The sequence below is a fragment of the Mytilus edulis genome, chromosome 9 (assembly GCF_963676685.1).
Source record: "Mytilus edulis chromosome 9, xbMytEdul2.2, whole genome shotgun sequence".
In the NCBI taxonomy this organism is placed as follows: domain Eukaryota; kingdom Metazoa; phylum Mollusca; class Bivalvia; order Mytilida; family Mytilidae; genus Mytilus; species Mytilus edulis.
The window spans coordinates 7547829-7565132 of NC_092352.1; the positions used below are offsets into that span (position 1 = coordinate 7547829).

The 17304-nt window shown below is 32.9% G+C and overlaps 1 protein-coding gene across 7 annotated transcripts in view; it reads left to right on the forward strand.

Moving 5' to 3' along the window:
• Window positions 1–17304, forward strand: part of LOC139487557 (cadherin-87A-like) — a 51670-nt gene that overhangs the window by 18596 nt on the left and 15770 nt on the right. For all 7 annotated transcript variants that reach the window (XM_071272442.1, XM_071272438.1, XM_071272443.1 and 4 more), the window contains 18 exons: window positions 102–266; window positions 1065–1138; window positions 1712–2125; window positions 3362–3431; window positions 3886–3958; window positions 5211–5395; window positions 6236–6362; window positions 6694–6836; window positions 7593–7725; window positions 8303–8500; window positions 8896–9053; window positions 10001–10150; window positions 10619–10741; window positions 11361–11547; window positions 12104–12324; window positions 12582–12776; window positions 13223–13336; window positions 13807–13927. In XM_071272442.1, the coding sequence (XP_071128543.1) occupies window positions 102–266; window positions 1065–1138; window positions 1712–2125; window positions 3362–3431; window positions 3886–3958; window positions 5211–5395; window positions 6236–6362; window positions 6694–6836; window positions 7593–7725; window positions 8303–8500; window positions 8896–9053; window positions 10001–10150; window positions 10619–10741; window positions 11361–11547; window positions 12104–12324; window positions 12582–12776; window positions 13223–13336; window positions 13807–13927 (2851 nt within the window). The remainder of the gene's footprint in view (window positions 1–101; window positions 267–1064; window positions 1139–1711; window positions 2126–3361; window positions 3432–3885; window positions 3959–5210; window positions 5396–6235; window positions 6363–6693; window positions 6837–7592; window positions 7726–8302; window positions 8501–8895; window positions 9054–10000; window positions 10151–10618; window positions 10742–11360; window positions 11548–12103; window positions 12325–12581; window positions 12777–13222; window positions 13337–13806; window positions 13928–17304) is intronic.

The following is a 17304-nucleotide window of genomic DNA, read 5'->3' on the forward strand; positions in this document are numbered from 1 at the left end:
CTAGTTAAATAAAGAAAACAAAGTATAGCAGTTGTTCCATTTCTTATAAATTTATTAAATTGTATACATTTTAAAGATATGGCATCAATATATAATTTTAGGTTATAGCTAGAGAAACCAGGACACCAGAAAGGCGATCTGGTTCGGCCAAAGTCATAGTAAATGTTATAGATGTTAATGACAACCTTCCAACGTTTAATCCACCTAACTATGACGAACGAATCGTAGAGACTGCTCCTGGTGGAACAATTGTTGTTACAGTTACAGTATGTATTGGTAGTCTGTATATTTTAGAGGTTTAAGGTGCTTGTTTTTCACTTTGGACATAAAAAGTAATATGATATTATTACGTAAGTATTTCTGTATTGGCCTTGTTATTGGTCCGAGGCTTGCTGTATTGGCCTGAGGCGAAGCCGAATGCCATTACAGCTGGCCGAGGACCAATAACAAGGCCAATACAGAAATACACGTAATAATATCTTTATTAATTAACTACAGTGTTACAATATTTTTTTAATATCATTTCAAGAGATTAATATTTTTACCTTGAAGTGGAACTATCCAAATCTCAGTTTGTTTCTTTGTATTAGATGCAATACATAATGATCTGGTGCTGTTTCCAGGTGTCTTCAGCATTTTCTCATCTGATGAATTTCTACCCTTTTCAGTCACTATAAAGTGTTACAACTTAAATTTAGACGCAACACATAAATAGTAATTGGAAAGGTACTGCCATTGCATGTGTTATGCAGAAACTAATTTAAAATCGATGTGTACAATCGTGAAATTATGAGGTTGTCAAGAAATGAACTTTTGAGATAATCTACTCACAGGGGCTTGTTACAATTGCCGGGTTTACTATCCAAACGTAACGAACCCCTAAAAAACATGTTTTTTTAGGGGTTCGTATGGATAGTAAACCCGTATGGATAGTAAACCCGTATGGATTGATTGGCAAATGATTAATGTAATTGTGCAACAGTCATGCAGTGTTAAGATGATATTTGATAATGGTCATTCTGATTTATATTTTATTGAAGCCTTATTGTTGTTTTATTTATTAGGCAACAGATCCAGACTCTGGTATCCTTGGCAACAGTGGCATACGATTTGGTCTCCTTGGAGATGGAAGTCCTCTGTAAGTGATTTTATGCTAGCTCAACCTTTTATTTAATCTGCTAATTTCCAAAATGTGTCCTAATAACCCTCATAAGATCCCAAGTAATCCAATGTACCAAACTCATCTGTAGAAGGCAAAATGGACATACTATAGATAGAATGTATTATTATTTTTTTTAGCTTCTTGTGTATTTCAATAGGTATACTGATACAATAGATTATTGTACTTTCTACTAATTGTATACCACAGTATATATAGTTAAAACTGCTTAATTATATCCCCTGCAAACAAAGCTGAATTTGCAGTATACAAACCATAGAATTTGTTCTTGGGTCAGTATAATTCTTTAAGATTTACCAATCTGTAACCATGTGTCAATATAACACAAGGCCAATGATTATATAAAAATAATAACAGAAAACCAAAAATATCAATCAGTGTCATTTCCTCAATACTGAATATCAGACTAGAAACAAAAATTGTTGTAAGGTTGAAAAAGGGGTGTATTAGTCCTGCAATGCAGACAGTTCTGGTTTTTTTTGTTGGCATTACATGGAGAAATTGATTTGAATAGAATTGTTATTGTTTCAGATTTAAGATAGATGAGGTCAGTGGACAGGTGACCGTTGCTAATTGTGCTACACCAGGCTCTGGTTTCTGTATAAACTATGAACAGAAAAGCCGTTATGATCTAACTGTTACAGCTAGGGATTCTGGTGGATCTGGTCAAACAGTGACCTCTAACCTTGTCATTCATATTGATGATGTCAATGACAACAGCCCAACGTTTGCTACCAAGAACTATATAAGTTATATTGAGGAATTACGAACTGTTCCAAACCCACAAGTGGTTGTGGTGGCTACCGATCCTGATAATGTGGGGGGTCCTATATCCTACAGTCTCATACAAGAAAGTACGCTAAAATGGCAGATAGATTCTACAACAGGGAATATTACCGCCAAACAGCCGATATTGTATGATGATGCTCCTGGTGTTAATGGGTCGTAAGTATAGTTTTGTTGTGGTTGTAAAAGGTCCAAAGAGATATCCAAATACAGATTTTATCAAAAGGGTGTGTCTAAGCACTGCTAAGGAGTCCTTATGTCTAAATAATGTTGAATATCTTGTTTATTTGTAATTATTTTTCTATAAAATGTGAAATTTATGCATTAAATATCAATGTCTAACATAATATGTAAAAATAATATAGGGTTAATGCATGAATATTGGGGAATATTGTCCAGAGTAGAATTTTATATTACACAAGCTTGCTAGTGCAATATATGTTCTACAAGGGACAATATTCATGCAATAACCCTTTTATTGTATAGCAATATAATATTTGAAAGTAAAAATTGTTTTAAACTTAGATTTTGTTGTTGATGATGTCATGAATTTTGAAGATTTATTGCACTAGTGCAATATTATAGGGTTATTGCATGAATATTTGGGAATATTGTCCTGAGTAGAATTTCATATTGCACGAGCTTGCGAGTGCAATATATATTTTGCGAGGGACAATATTCCCGAATATTCATGTAATAACCCTTTTATTGTATAGCAATATAATATTTAAAAATAAAAATTGGTTTAAACTTAAATTTTGTCGTTAATGACGTCATGAATTTTGAAGATTTATTGCAAGCTTACTTTGGGTTACTTTCTGAGGGAAATATTATATTGCTATGCAATAATACATATTTACAGCACTCCTTCTAGTCCTTAGTGGCATTGTATATGTCCTTAGCAGTGTTTAGACGTACCGTTATCAAGATAGTCACTAAAACAAAATTATCTGTCCAAATGGAATATTAGAAGATTCTTTGACATACAATCGGATAATATTACAAAATGAAATATTTCATTTTTGAAAGAAAGAAAGAAAAACCGGTGAAAAAAAATAAAAAATACAGATTCAAATTTGGTATCCAAATTTGTATCTATATAACAAACTTAATAAAGTGGTCAGCTATCCCTAATGTTTAGACTTAAAGTATATAAACTTTCAATAAACCTTCAAGTGAAATATCATGCTGGTGAATAATTGAAGATAAACTTGTATCACATGGTGAAAGAAGGTGTATGCCAACATACTGATAACTTGTACATAAAGTCTATACAAATTAAAATAAGAGCTATTACTGGTACACAACATTGTAAAATAAGTGCTCAACAAAAAGACACAACACAGTAAGATAGACAACATGTTATATTCATTACATGGACTATTTATGTTGAAGGTTTATCATGACAGTGCAGGCATCAGATGGACAATATGTTGACACAGGAACAGTCACCATTTATGTTATTGTAAGTTATTGTCAAGACTTCTTCCATACAAACTTTACCCATATTTCAGATCTTAAGCATTCTCCTATTGGAATTGGAGCTTCAAGATTTCATCAAATAGACAGATATGTAAAAGTTTCTGTGCTTTTTGAATTATATTTTTTTCAAAGTCCTAGCTTATGACATAATTAATATTGAAAGAACAAACAAGTTTCCTACAATTTTTTTATACCTTTTTTTAAAATACAAAATGTTATCGACTTATAAAATCATTTTAAAATTAAATTTGATATTATTATGGTTAAAAGCTTCTTCATAGAATATATTACCTGGCAGGCTTTGAAAAAGTCTTGATCTCAATACAGATGTGACCACTCTTTTTGTACATAAAAAATCTGTGCAATTTCAAAAGACAAGAAGGTACAATAATATTTGGGTTTTTTTTTCTTATAATTATGTTTGTTCATATTTACAGGATTTAAACAACAATGGACCCAAGTTTGATATTAGTGATTATTATGGAAAGATTAATGAGAAAACTCTTGGAAGTAAGTCTACAATATTAATATACAGCACTTCTCTCTCTAGATCTCGACCTGTCCTGAACATGCATGAAATATTAACCACTGAGCATTAAGATACCAACAATAAATCAAATCTCTTTACGCTCCTTGATCTGACAGTATATATATATATGTCACCGTCGTATTTATGTGTATTATTAAATGGTTGATTGGTTATTCATCAGTTCATTTATTTCATTCATTCATTCCATTTTCTATTTCATCATACTCATTATGACAATTGACTGAGACTGACGACATTTCTAATATATGTCACTGCACAATTTCATATACACGTCACTACACACCTGAACGATTTAAATAGAATAAAATATTATTGCACGAGTGCGGGAAAATATATGTACGCTTTATTTATATATAGAGATTTAATATTTCATTAACTGAATAGCCGCCTTTCAATGCTGACGCTTAAATGCCAAAGCAATATTTACAGGTTAGTTAATTTTATTATTTGGAAAATATTATTTAGATTCTCGATAGAGTTTCATTCATTAAAAGTTATATGGAAATATTATGATAGTTTTATAACTTTCTGCAATACAGCTTTTCCGTACTTTTTACATAGTTTTATAGTATAGTTCAAAATTACTGAATAACAGCTAGAAATTGTTTTATTGGCGATATTAATTCATGACGTAAGTGCTTGGTCGAATTCATTAGTCCGTCAGTTCTTGTCTCATTGTAGTTTGTGGTTTTATATTTAGATTATGAATGAATGTAATTGTTCCCGAATTTGTTGAAAGATTTGTATATGTTGAAATAAATGTATATTTACAGTTAATAAAAGTGGTATCAAAGTCACTGTCTAGTATAAGCCATTACAATAATTTGGTGTATGTTGAGTTCACTGTGACATATATGGTGTTGGTAACAAGACAAAATTCAGATTTGATACAAACCAGTGTCTGACTTACTCTGTTCCAAGTGCAGTCAAGCATCCAATGAAATCAGTTGGTTACTAGTATGATAAAATTATGCTTGGTGTAATATCCAGTTTGATGCTTATTTGTCAGATAAATAAAACCACAAACACCAGTACAGTTTTCAAACAATTCACAAATTATTTAATTAACAATCTCTGGTATTCCAAAACTTAGTTTTCCATATTTTGTTAGTGATAAATTAATAAGATTTTACAAGAAAATTGATTTAAGAACAAATTATAATGTTTAATAAGTGGTCTATATGAATCTGTATGATGTAATGTACATTTCAGATCACTACATACTGACTGTGAGAGCCCAAGATAAAGACTCTCCCACCAGTGATGCTGGTAAGATAGACTACAGTATCAATACAGGGGCTTCTGGCAAGTTTATGATAAATACAGCCTCTGGAGATATATCTACCTCACCTGATGCTACCTTTGACTTTGATGTCAAGAAGGAGTATGTTATGCAGGTATGATATACTCACTCTAGGAGTGGGGGTTATATTACATTCACCTCATCCAACCTTATATCTCATCTGTTCATCTAACAAATATTTCCTCTTTTTAATGTATGACTAAACAAAACCACTTAAATGTCGCTTACTCACCTACTTCTGTTTACCCAAACCTTGAATTTTTCAAAATGTATTACTTTACAAAATGATTTTATGTCTTAGCTTTTTTCAGATCTTTCAACCACTCTATTTCTGTTAACTGGTTCTTTAAATGTTGAATAATCTTAAAGAATTTATTACACATTTCTCCAGTACTAAACAAAACCATTCTATATTTGGTCAGCAGCCTTACAGTGATAGGTAGATAGAACCTGCCTTTTTAGTGCTTTTGTGCTTTGATTAAAATGAAAGCATGATATTGCAAAGATGATGAAGATTGCATGGTCCTCCACCTCATTTCCAAGGTACAGCAACTAATTGATTACATTGATCCCATATTATATTCTTTATGTGGGGCATTGGGTATGTGAGCTGGCTCACTTAATTTTTTATTATTTATTATGCCCCACCTACGATAGTAGAGGGGCATTATGTTTTCTGGTCTGTGCGTCCGTCCGTCTGTTCGTTCGTCCGTCCGTCTGTCCCGCTTCAGGTTAAAGTTTTTGGTCAAGGTAGTTTTTGATGAAGTTTAAGTCCAATTGACTTCAAACTTAGTACACATGTCCCCTATGATATGATCTTTCTAATTTTTTTGCCAAATTAGAGGTTTTACCCCAATTTCACGGTCCACTGAACATGGAAAATGATAGTGCGAGTGGGGCATTCGTGTACTGAGGACACATTCTTGTTTTGTAGGTGTTAGCTAGAGATAGAGGACGCCCACAACAAACAGGGACCAGTACTGTTACCATAGAGATTACTGATGAGAACAATAAGGACCCATTCTTTGTACCTTCTACAATGAGAGCTGAGGTGTATGAAAGTAAGAGTCTCCTTCTCATACAATTATACTGTGACAAAACATCAACGAACATTATTAAAAGACAATTTTTTTTTAATGATTTATACCTACTCTTGTACTTCTTACATTCATCCCTACCACTGTATGATGAAAAATAAAATAAAAATATCTTTAATATTTAGTACTTTAAATTCCACTAAATAATAGTGGGTTAAAGGTTGTCAAATCAAAATTAGAATATTTTAGATGCTTGCAGTTATATTTATTCAATTTAGACTCTACATTAATGAAATTAGTATTTAAAGATTTATCTTACAAATATAACATTCTAATGAGTCCCATTTTATTTTAGATGTTGCCATTGGTTACTCGTTGTTTAAAGTGTCTGCACAAGATCCAGATGACAACAGTATATTACGTTTTGCCTTCACAGAACCAAAATCAGCCATTAACCCAGATGGTGTTCAAGTCAACAAAAACATTTATGATTACAGTGTATGTTTTTACCAATATAATTTATAATTGTCTTGCTGTATATTTTTTTTATTTTAATGCCTTAACTAGGGGTATTATGTTTTTCAGTCTGTGTGTCCATTCATTCGTAAGACTGTACTGTACTGTCTGTACCGCTTCAGCTTCTGGTTGAAGATTTTGGTTAAGGTGGTTTTTGAGGAAGTTTAAGTATAATCAACTTGAAACTTAGTACACATGTTCCCTTTGATATGATCTTTCTAAACTTAGTACACAAGTTCCCTTTGATATGATCTTTCTAAACTTAGTACACATGTTCCCTTTGATATGATCTTTCTAAACTTAGTGCCAAATAAGAGTTTTGACCCAAATTTTAAGATCCACTAAACAGTGAAAAAGATAGAGCGAGTGGGGCATCCATGTACTATGGACACATTCTTGTTTCAAACTGAAATGTTTTTATAAGTCGTATTAAAGAACCCAATCCGCATTTGGTGTCAATATTTGACCTACACTAGCTGATATAATATCAGGGCCAGATCCAGACATTCTAAAAAGGGGGTGTCCCAACCCAGGATAAAGGGATGTCCAACTATATGTCGCCATTCAAATGAATTGACTGTCCAAAAAAAGTGGAGGTCCAACCCCCTCTTTTCATTTCTAGGATGGAATTTCTGTCTTCAAAGTCTTCAAACATCTTTGTAAGTAATAGAAAAAATATATCATTGGTCTACATAAACATTATATAAAGATGTTTAATATCTAAGGATTTTATTTTAGGACTTGTTTGCTGTTGATCCTGTTGCTGGGCATGTCCTAACGAATGCTAAACTAGACAGGGATAAAGCCTCTGTTGTGACATTGACCATGACTGTAACTGATACTAATGCCAGCCCACAGCAGACTGGAACAGGTATGTAACTAGTTCCCTATCTATAGAGTTAAACTAGAAAGAGATAAAGCCTCTGTTGTGACATTGACCATGACTGTAACTGATACCAATGCCAGCCCACAGCAGACTGGGACAGGTATGTAACTAGTTCCCTGTCTATAGAGCTAAAATAGACAGTGATTAAGCCTCTGTTGTGACCTTGGCCATGACTGTAACTGATACCAATGTCAGCCCACAGCAGACTGGAACATGTATGTGACTGGTTTCCTGTCTATAAAAATACAACAAAAAATGGATTATGCCTCAATTGTAACTTCTATCAGCACTACCCCACTTCATAGTAGAACAAGTAGTTAACAAATTTTCTGTCTGTAAAGTTGCACTAGACAGAGTTGAAATCAATGGTTCCAGATAACATTGTAGATAATCTCAAAGCAAAAAGGGAAGTCAATTACAGCAAACATGGATCTATGTGTATCAGGATTATTACAGGATTATTAATAGTATGAAAATTAAGGCAATTGGTCAATTATTTAAAATTTATAGTAATAAAAAACATTATCAATCAATATATTAGGAAGATGGTAATGTTTTACAGGTACTTTGATCATAAACATCTTGGAGTATAATGACCAGGCACCAGAGTTCCTACCTCACACTAACATTACCATTGACGAAGAGCGACCGATTGGGACATTTGTCATGGCTTTACTAGCTAAGGACCAAGATGATGCCATAGCAGAATATTCATTACCTTATAACCCTAATAATTACTTTGCTATAGGATTCCAAACAGGTAATTATTTACATCAGTACTTTTGTATTCATTTTTGTACTTGGGTTTCTAGTTTTGTTAGTTGGTGAACCACAAATTCAAGTGTTTAATGAAAAAAAATATCCTAATAGGTTGATTCTAAATTTGTCAAAATTAAGCAAAAACAGAATGCAATCTTACAGCTATCTAAGGGGGAGGGGGGGAAATCTCATCAAAATAGAGAAATCCACATTATATTTTTGATTTCCTGTCAGAAATCAATGTTTTTTAAGATATTTGCTGAAAGATTTTTTTTTAAATCAAACATATTCATAGGAAAAAGCTTGAACCTAATATGAAGCATGACCAGTCAACAGTGTACGACTATAATAAATTCATTGTTGTATTATTTCTAACTGAACTTTTCTCTTTTACAGGTGTACTAAGTGTTTCTAGTAGGATAGACTTTGAGAAAATTGAACAAACTTATTTCACAGCACTTGTATATGATACTGGTGTCCCCAGACTCAGTGCTTCTACAACTGTTTATGTAACAGTTCGTAACATCAACGACAACTCACCTATTTTTACACAGGTAAGTGCATATTTTTAATTTTAGTTCATTGATATGTTTTGGAGTTTCGTGTGCAGGATTTTCTTGCTACGTTTAAGACCCAACATTTCCTTTAGTTGTTGTCTGCTATTGGTCGGGTTGTTGTCTTTTTGACATATTTCCCATATGTTAGCTCAGAACGAAATAATAGAATTTTTAATGTTTTTTAATGGATTTAAGTTATCATCGTTTTATTGGCAGTATTTAGTTATACCCCCGCTTTAAAAAAGGGGGGTATACTGTTTTACCTCTGTCTGTCAGTCCGTCCGTCAGTCCGTCCGTCCGTCAGTCAGTCCGTCCCATGAAACTTTCGTCACATTTTTCTCAGGAACTACACATCCACCCTTTCTGTAATTTAGTATCAACATTTATATATGTCAGCCATACCGTGTGGTGCGTTTTCAGATTCATCACTTGACAACTTCCTGTTTACCGAAAAAACTTGTATGATTTTACACATGATATCCAAGTTGAAAATTTTCGTCACATTTTTCTCAGGAACTACAATACAAGGATTTCTGAAATTTGGTTTCAGGATTTATATAAGTCTGCTTTACCGTGTGATGCGTTTTCAGATTCATCACTCGACAACTTCCTGTTTACCGAACACTTGTATGATTTTACACATGATAGCCAACTTGAAAATTTTCGTCACATTTTTCTCAGGAACTACAATACAAGGATTTCTGAAATTTGGTTTCAGGATTTATATAAGTCTGCTATACCGTGTGATGCGTTTTCAGATTCATCACTCGACAACTTCCTGTTTACCGAACACTTGCATATTTTTACACTATTAATATTATCCACTTGCGGCGGGGGTATCATCAGTGAGCAGTAGCTTGCAGTTTCACTTGTTTGAAACATTTTAGATTGAAAAACTACAGAATCAACTGTTGTTCATTTATACAATATATTTTCTGTTTCAGACATCCTACACTGCACGAATAAACGAAGGGGAGAGTGCAGGAAAATCTGTTGTCACTGTACTGGCTAATGATGCTGACAAGGGAGACTATGGTGTTGTAAGATATGAAATGAAAGATCCCTTGAACAGATTCCTGATTAATGATACCACTGTTAGTATTCATAATATAATGGGAATTACTGAAGTAGGATTTCTGAAAAATGACTGAAGATCAGATATTTAATAATTATTTAATCAAAGGATTTTCCTGCTAAAAAAATGGAAGTAATATTATCAGTGTTATTATTGTATAGATAAGGGCAAAATAAGTTTAAGGTGTAGATTGCAAAATTTATGTATGTTTATACCTTTATTCGCTTTGATAATATCTTCAAGCTGAGGTGTGAATTCTTCTGAAAAAAAATGATTTTATTACAGCCTATTGCAATGAGTGTGTACTTAACCTAATAATGACTTCACAGTTCAGCTAGCAAGCAAGCTAACCAAAGATATTGCTTTTACCTACACACTCGAGGCAAACGACTGTAAATGAAAAACTTCCAACTTTTATGTAGCAGTTGCCTTATATCAGACTGACTGTATATGTTTAGTGATTTGATGATGTCAAATTGCTTTTCAGGGTGAGATAACTGTTGCCCCTGGGGCAGTATTAGACAGGGAGACTACACCCCAGATAGATGTACAAGTGACAGCCTATGACAGTCCTCTAGATGCTTCTGTTAGGAGGTTTACTAATGTCCGAGTAAGTTCAATATGGTAGAAATCTCTATTAATGAATCAATAATTATTGTCTTGAAATGAAAAATTAGTATCTTATATTTTAAAATACATATTCTTACAACACATGGTAGTAGGGATTGTATATTATTTTGCATCTCTGCAATTGAGTATCAACAGAACCGTGCAAGGGCTGTATAGCCAGTCAAGGTTGTTTAAAATTTCCATTTGTTGTCACCAGAATAACTAGAAACAACATGAAAATACTATTTTTATGTTCAAACTCATTCAATACAATGTTTTTTATGTTCTTGGCAGTGCAGATCATTCAATGCACCTTTTTTCTTAATTTGTGTTCACTGTACTGTGGATTCATTTATTTTTGTGGATACCAACTTTAATGGATTGCGAACAAAAAACATCTTCTTTAATTTCATTGTTTGCCTGTGCAAGCCTGTAGAAAATTCATGCCTTGTTGGACATTGAAATTCCAGGTTACTGAAACCTATATCCAGGAAATCCAAACAAATTGATATCCCCACGAATAAAAATGATTTCATAGTTGTATTTCTTTGTAGATTAAGAATGGTGTTAACCAGTATAATTTAAGGAACTGAAATAATCATTGTACATTACATTTTCAGGTATACATCTCATTAGACGACATAAACGATAATCCACCAGTATTCACTCAGTCCAATTATGTGGCCACAATAATTGAGACAGTTCCTGTTGGAATCCAGGTCCTACAGGTGTTTGCGACGGATGCTGATATAGGATATAATGCAGAAATAGCTTACACCATAACTAATAACACTGGAGATCCAAATGGTAAATAGATTACAAAATATCTAGGAACACAGGCATTGTGGGGGACATACAAATAAAAGGCTTTAATCCATCTGCACATCTGTCTGTGCAGTCTTGTAAGGGCTATCATGTGTACAACTCTTGACAGATTTTTATGCAAATTTAATCATAGGTTTTCATATGCAATGTATATGACAAATTCAAAAACAGTATTGATCAACTATTTTTAAAAGAGGTATGCCTCTAGGAAAAAGTAGTAACTTGAATAGTACATTGTAGGCGTTCTCATCTGTACAATTTTTGCCAGATTTTTATCAAATTGATAAAGAAGGTCTATTTTAGCTATGTCTAGGACCAGTTGAAAAATCTTGCCAATTAGCAATTTTTTTAAGAGTTATGTCCCTTGGAAATAATTGATAATATATAAATTGCATCGTAAGTGCTTTGAAATGAACAGGTTAAAGTTCTTTTGAATGTGTGCATGAAGGGGGAGGGGGATGTGAGTTTGCTAATACTAAAGGTTCATTAATTAGAATATTAAATGCATTTAAAATATGTTCTTTGACATTTTCCCCAGGTTTCTTTAGTATTGCTGAGAAATCAGGAAGAATCAGAGTAGCTAAGAGTCTGTTAAGGAATTCTGGTGTCTATACCTTTATTGTACAAGCCAGGGACCAAGATGGTAGTGGACCCTATACTCATACAGCCCATGTACAGATAACAGTCCTGGAGGCTACCAATTCTCCACCAAGATGGATTATTCCACCTGATCAGAATATGACAGTCAGTGTACTGGAGGTAATTACAAATCCTTACACTTCATTGGTCAGTTCATGTAGAGCTAATCATTATTTAAATTGGTCTTACCATTAGTTCAGCTGTCGTAGTGTTAGAGATAATGGCTTACAGTCTTTGTTAGTAGTAAGAAATGCACACTGTAATGGTCCTTGAACATGTAGTCTGGTTTTTCTTTACATTTAAAAAAATAATTTTGAAATGATTGTTTATGATGTACATCCTGAGGACATAGTCTGAGGTATTTCTTTACATTACAGAATCAGTATCTTGGAATGATAGTTTACGATGTACACGCTGAGGATTCAGACAAAGGCAATAATGGTATAATTGATTATGGATTCTTTGCTGGAGGAATATTTACCAATCAAACAAATGAATTCCTGATTAATTCTATAACTGGTGTAATCAGTGCAAGAATAGTATACGACAGGGAAAAAGTGCCTAGATATGTGGCAAGTATTACATAACTTTGATGTACCAGAAAGTAAAGACCTATTGGCCCTGAGCTACTAAGTAAAAAACAAAATGTCATAAACCAGCTCTATGTTTTGGTCTAGTTCAAAGCAAGGTTTCCATTCGCTACACATTACAGGATCTTGTCTTGAATATGTATTTAATTGCCACTGGTCATTAATTAATCATCCATCATCATGATCCTCATCATTGTGCTGAAAAGTTTTAAGCTATTTATGTTTTTGGTTTGATTAGATAAAGTGTAATGGATTAAACTATTTTTATTGAAAAAATGCCTTGACTTTATTTTTGAATATCATTTATCTTTGGCAAACTTTAATTTTAAAATACTACAAATTATCTTATGTGTATATTTTATTGTTTAAGAAGCTTCTGAATACTGAGTTATTTATTTTAGATGTTTTATGATGGCTTTTTATTTCAGCTTCTCCTAATGGCTAAAGACCGTGGAACCCCCACTCCACTGGATGCTACAAGATACCTTACTATTCAGATTAAAGATGTCAATGATAACATTCCAAAGTTCCCACAATTACAAGTAAGTTTATTATAAATAATTTTTGTAAAACGGAACATGTTTTCATGAAATAATGAATAATTCATAAGCAAGAATATTGATAAGCATGTAAAAATTTAGAGTAATGTGTTGACCATCAAAGGAAATATAGTATTGATAGTAAGTGTGTAGGCAACATGAAAGGTCATGATATTGGAATGAAAAATATTTGTAAGGAATTGTAGCAAACTATGAGAAATGAAAGAAATGAAATAATGAATACAAGTATAAGCAGTGGCGGATCCAGGGGGGGGTTCCGGGGTGCGCACCCCCCCTTTATTTTTGCCGATCAATGCATTTGTATCGGGACATATGTTTTGCACCCCCCCTGCACCCCCCCCTTTGCCCTGGGTTAGCACCCCCCCCCTTTCGAAAATTCCTGCATCCGCCCCTGTATAAGTATAAAATTGAACCTGAATATAATGGTAGAATAAATGATTTTTGATTCACAGGATGGTAGTACAAGACCTATACAGATTACAGTGTCAGATAACGTTAATGTTGGTGATAAAATAGGGGAGGCTATTGCTACAGATGATGATGAAAACCCAAAGATTTACTACTACATAATAGGTAAGAATGTTACTAGGGAAATATATAAAATAAACTGAATGCTTTATCATCAGCCTGGAAGTTTATAATATTATTCATTATTTAAATGAATTTTGAAAAACTTCTTTTTTTTGGAAGAGGTTTGATTTGTATTGGAATTGTATAAAAGATGTGACATGATTATGTCTCATTATAAATGTTGCAGCAGCTATAGATCCATACATCTGTTTGTTTGTTCAAATGTCTGTCTTTTATGTCTCATTATATATGTTGTAGCAGCTATAGATCCATACATCTGTTTGTTTGTTCAAATGTCTGTCTTTTATGTCTCATTATATATGTTGTAGCAGCTATAGATCCATACATCTGTTTGTTTGTTCAAATGTCTGTCTTTTATGTCTCATTATATATGTTGTAGCAGCTATAGATCCATACATCTGTTTGTTTGTTCAAATGTCTGTCTTTTATGTCTCATTATATATGTTGTAGCAGCTATAGATCCATACATCTGTTTGTTTGTTCAAATGTCTGTCTTTTATGTCTCATTATATATGTTGTAGCAGCTATAGATCCATACATCTGTTTGTTTGTTCAGATGTCTGTCTTTTATGTCTCATTATAAATGTTGCAGCAGCTATAGATCCATACATCTGTTTGTTTGTTCAAATGTCTGTCTTTTATGTCTCATTATAAATGTTGTAGCAGCTATAGATCCATACATCTGTTTGTTTGTTCAGATGTCTGTCTTTTATGTCTCATTATAAATGTTGTAGCAGCTATAGATCCATACATCTGTTTGTTTGTTCAATTGTCTGTCTTTTATGTCTCATTATAAATGTTGCAGCAGCTATAGATCCATACATCTGTTTGTTTGTTCAGATGTCTGTCTTTTATGTCTCATTATAAATGTTGCAGCAGCTATAGATCCATACATCTGTTTGTTTGTTCAGATGTCTGTCTTTTATGTCTCATTATAAATGTTGTAGCAGCTATAGATCCATACATCTGTTTGTTTGTTCAGATGTCTGTCTTTTATGTCTCATTATAAATGTTGTAGCAGCTATAGATCCATACATCTGTTTGTTTGTTCAGATGTCTGTCTTTTATGTCTCATTATATATGTTGTAGCAGCTATAGATCCATACATCTGTTTGTTTGTTCAAATGTCTGTCTTTTATGTCTCATTATATATGTTGTAGCAGCTATAGATCCATACATCTGTTTGTTTGTTCAAATGTCTGTCTTTTATGTCTCATTATATATGTTGTAGCAGCTATAGATCCATACATCTGTTTGTTTGTTCAAATGTCTGTCTTTTATGTCTCATTATATATGTTGTAGCAGCTATAGATCCATACATCTGTTTGTTTGTTCAGATGTCTGTCTTTTATGTCTCATTATAAATGTTGCAGCAGCTATAGATCCATACATCTGTTTGTTTGTTCAAATGTCTGTCTTTTATGTCTCATTATAAATGTTGTAGCAGCTATAGATCCATACATCTGTTTGTTTGTTCAGATGTCTGTCTTTTATGTCTCATTATAAATGTTGTAGCAGCTATAGATCCATACATCTGTTTGTTTGTTCAATTGTCTGTCTTTTATGTCTCATTATAAATGTTGCAGCAGCTATAGATCCATACATCTGTTTGTTTGTTCAGATGTCTGTCTTTTATGTCTCATTATAAATGTTGTAGCAGCTATAGATCCATACATCTGTTTGTTTGTTCAGATGTCTGTCTTTTATGTCTCATTATAAATGTTGTAGCAGCTATAGATCCATACATCTGTTTGTTTGTTCAAATGTCTGTCTTTTATGTCTCATTATATATGTTGTAGCAGCTATAGATCCATACATCTGTTTGTTTGTTCAGATGTCTGTCTTTTATGTCTCATTTAAATGTTGCAGCAGCTATAGATCCATACATCTGTTTGTTTGTTCAAATGTCTGTCTTTTATGTCTCATTATAAATGTTGTAGCAGCTATAGATCCATACATCTGTTTGTTTGTTCAGATGTCTGTCTTTTATGTCTCATTATAAATGTTGTAGCAGCTATAGATCCATACATCTGTTTGTTTGTTCAATTGTCTGTCTTTTATGTCTCATTATAAATGTTGCAGCAGCTATAGATCCATACATCTGTTTGTTTGTTCAGATGTCTGTCTTTTATGTCTCATTATAAATGTTGTAGCAGCTATAGATCCATACATCTGTTTGTTTGTTCAGATGTCTGTCTTTTATGTCTCATTATAAATGTTGTAGCAGCTATAGATCCATACATCTGTTTGTTTGTTCAAATGTCTGTCTTTTATGTCTCATTATATATGTTGTAGCAGCTATAGATCCATACATCTGTTTGTTTGTTCAGATGTCTGTCTTTTATGTCTCATTATAAATGTTGCAGCAGCTATAGATCCATACATCTGTTTGTTTGTTCAAATGTCTGTCTTTTATGTCTCATTATAAATGTTGTAGCAGCTATAGATCCATACATCTGTTTGTTTGTTCAGATGTCTGTCTTTTATGTCTCATTATAAATGTTGTAGCAGCTATAGATCCATACATCTGTTTGTTTGTTCAATTGTCTGTCTTTTATGTCTCATTATAAATGTTGCAGCAGCTATAAATCCATACATCTGTTTGTTTGTTCAGATGTCTGTCTTTTATGTCTCATTATAAATGTTGTAGCAGCTATAGATCCATACATCTGTTTGTTTGTTCAGATGTCTGTCTTTTATGTCTCATTATAAATGTTGTAGCAGCTATAGATCCATACATCTGTTTGTTTGTTCAAATGTCTGTCTTTTATGTCTCATTATATATGTTGTAGCAGCTATAGATCCATACATCTGTTTGTTTGTTCAGATGTCTGTCTTTTATGTCTCATTATAAATGTTGCAGCAGCTATAGATCCATACATCTGTTTGTTTGTTCAAATGTCTGTCTTTTATGTCTCATTATAAATGTTGTAGCAGCTATAGATCCATACATCTGTTTGTTTGTTCAGATGTCTGTCTTTTATGTCTCATTATAAATGTTGTAGCAGCTATAGATCCATACATCTGTTTGTTTGTTCAATTGTCTGTCTTTTATGTCTCATTATAAATGTTGCAGCAGCTATAGATCCATACATCTGTTTGTTTGTTCAGATGTCTGTCTTTTATGTCTCATTATAAATGTTGTAGCAGCTATAGATCCATACATCTGTTTGTTTGTTCAGATGTCTGTCTTTTATGTCTCATTATAAATGTTGTAGCAGCTATAGATCCATACATCTGTTTGTTTGTTCAAATGTCTGTCTTTTATGTCTCATTATAAATGTTGCAGCAGCTATAGATCCATACATCTGTTTGTTTGTTCAAATGTCTGTCTTTTATGTCTCATTATAAATGTTGTA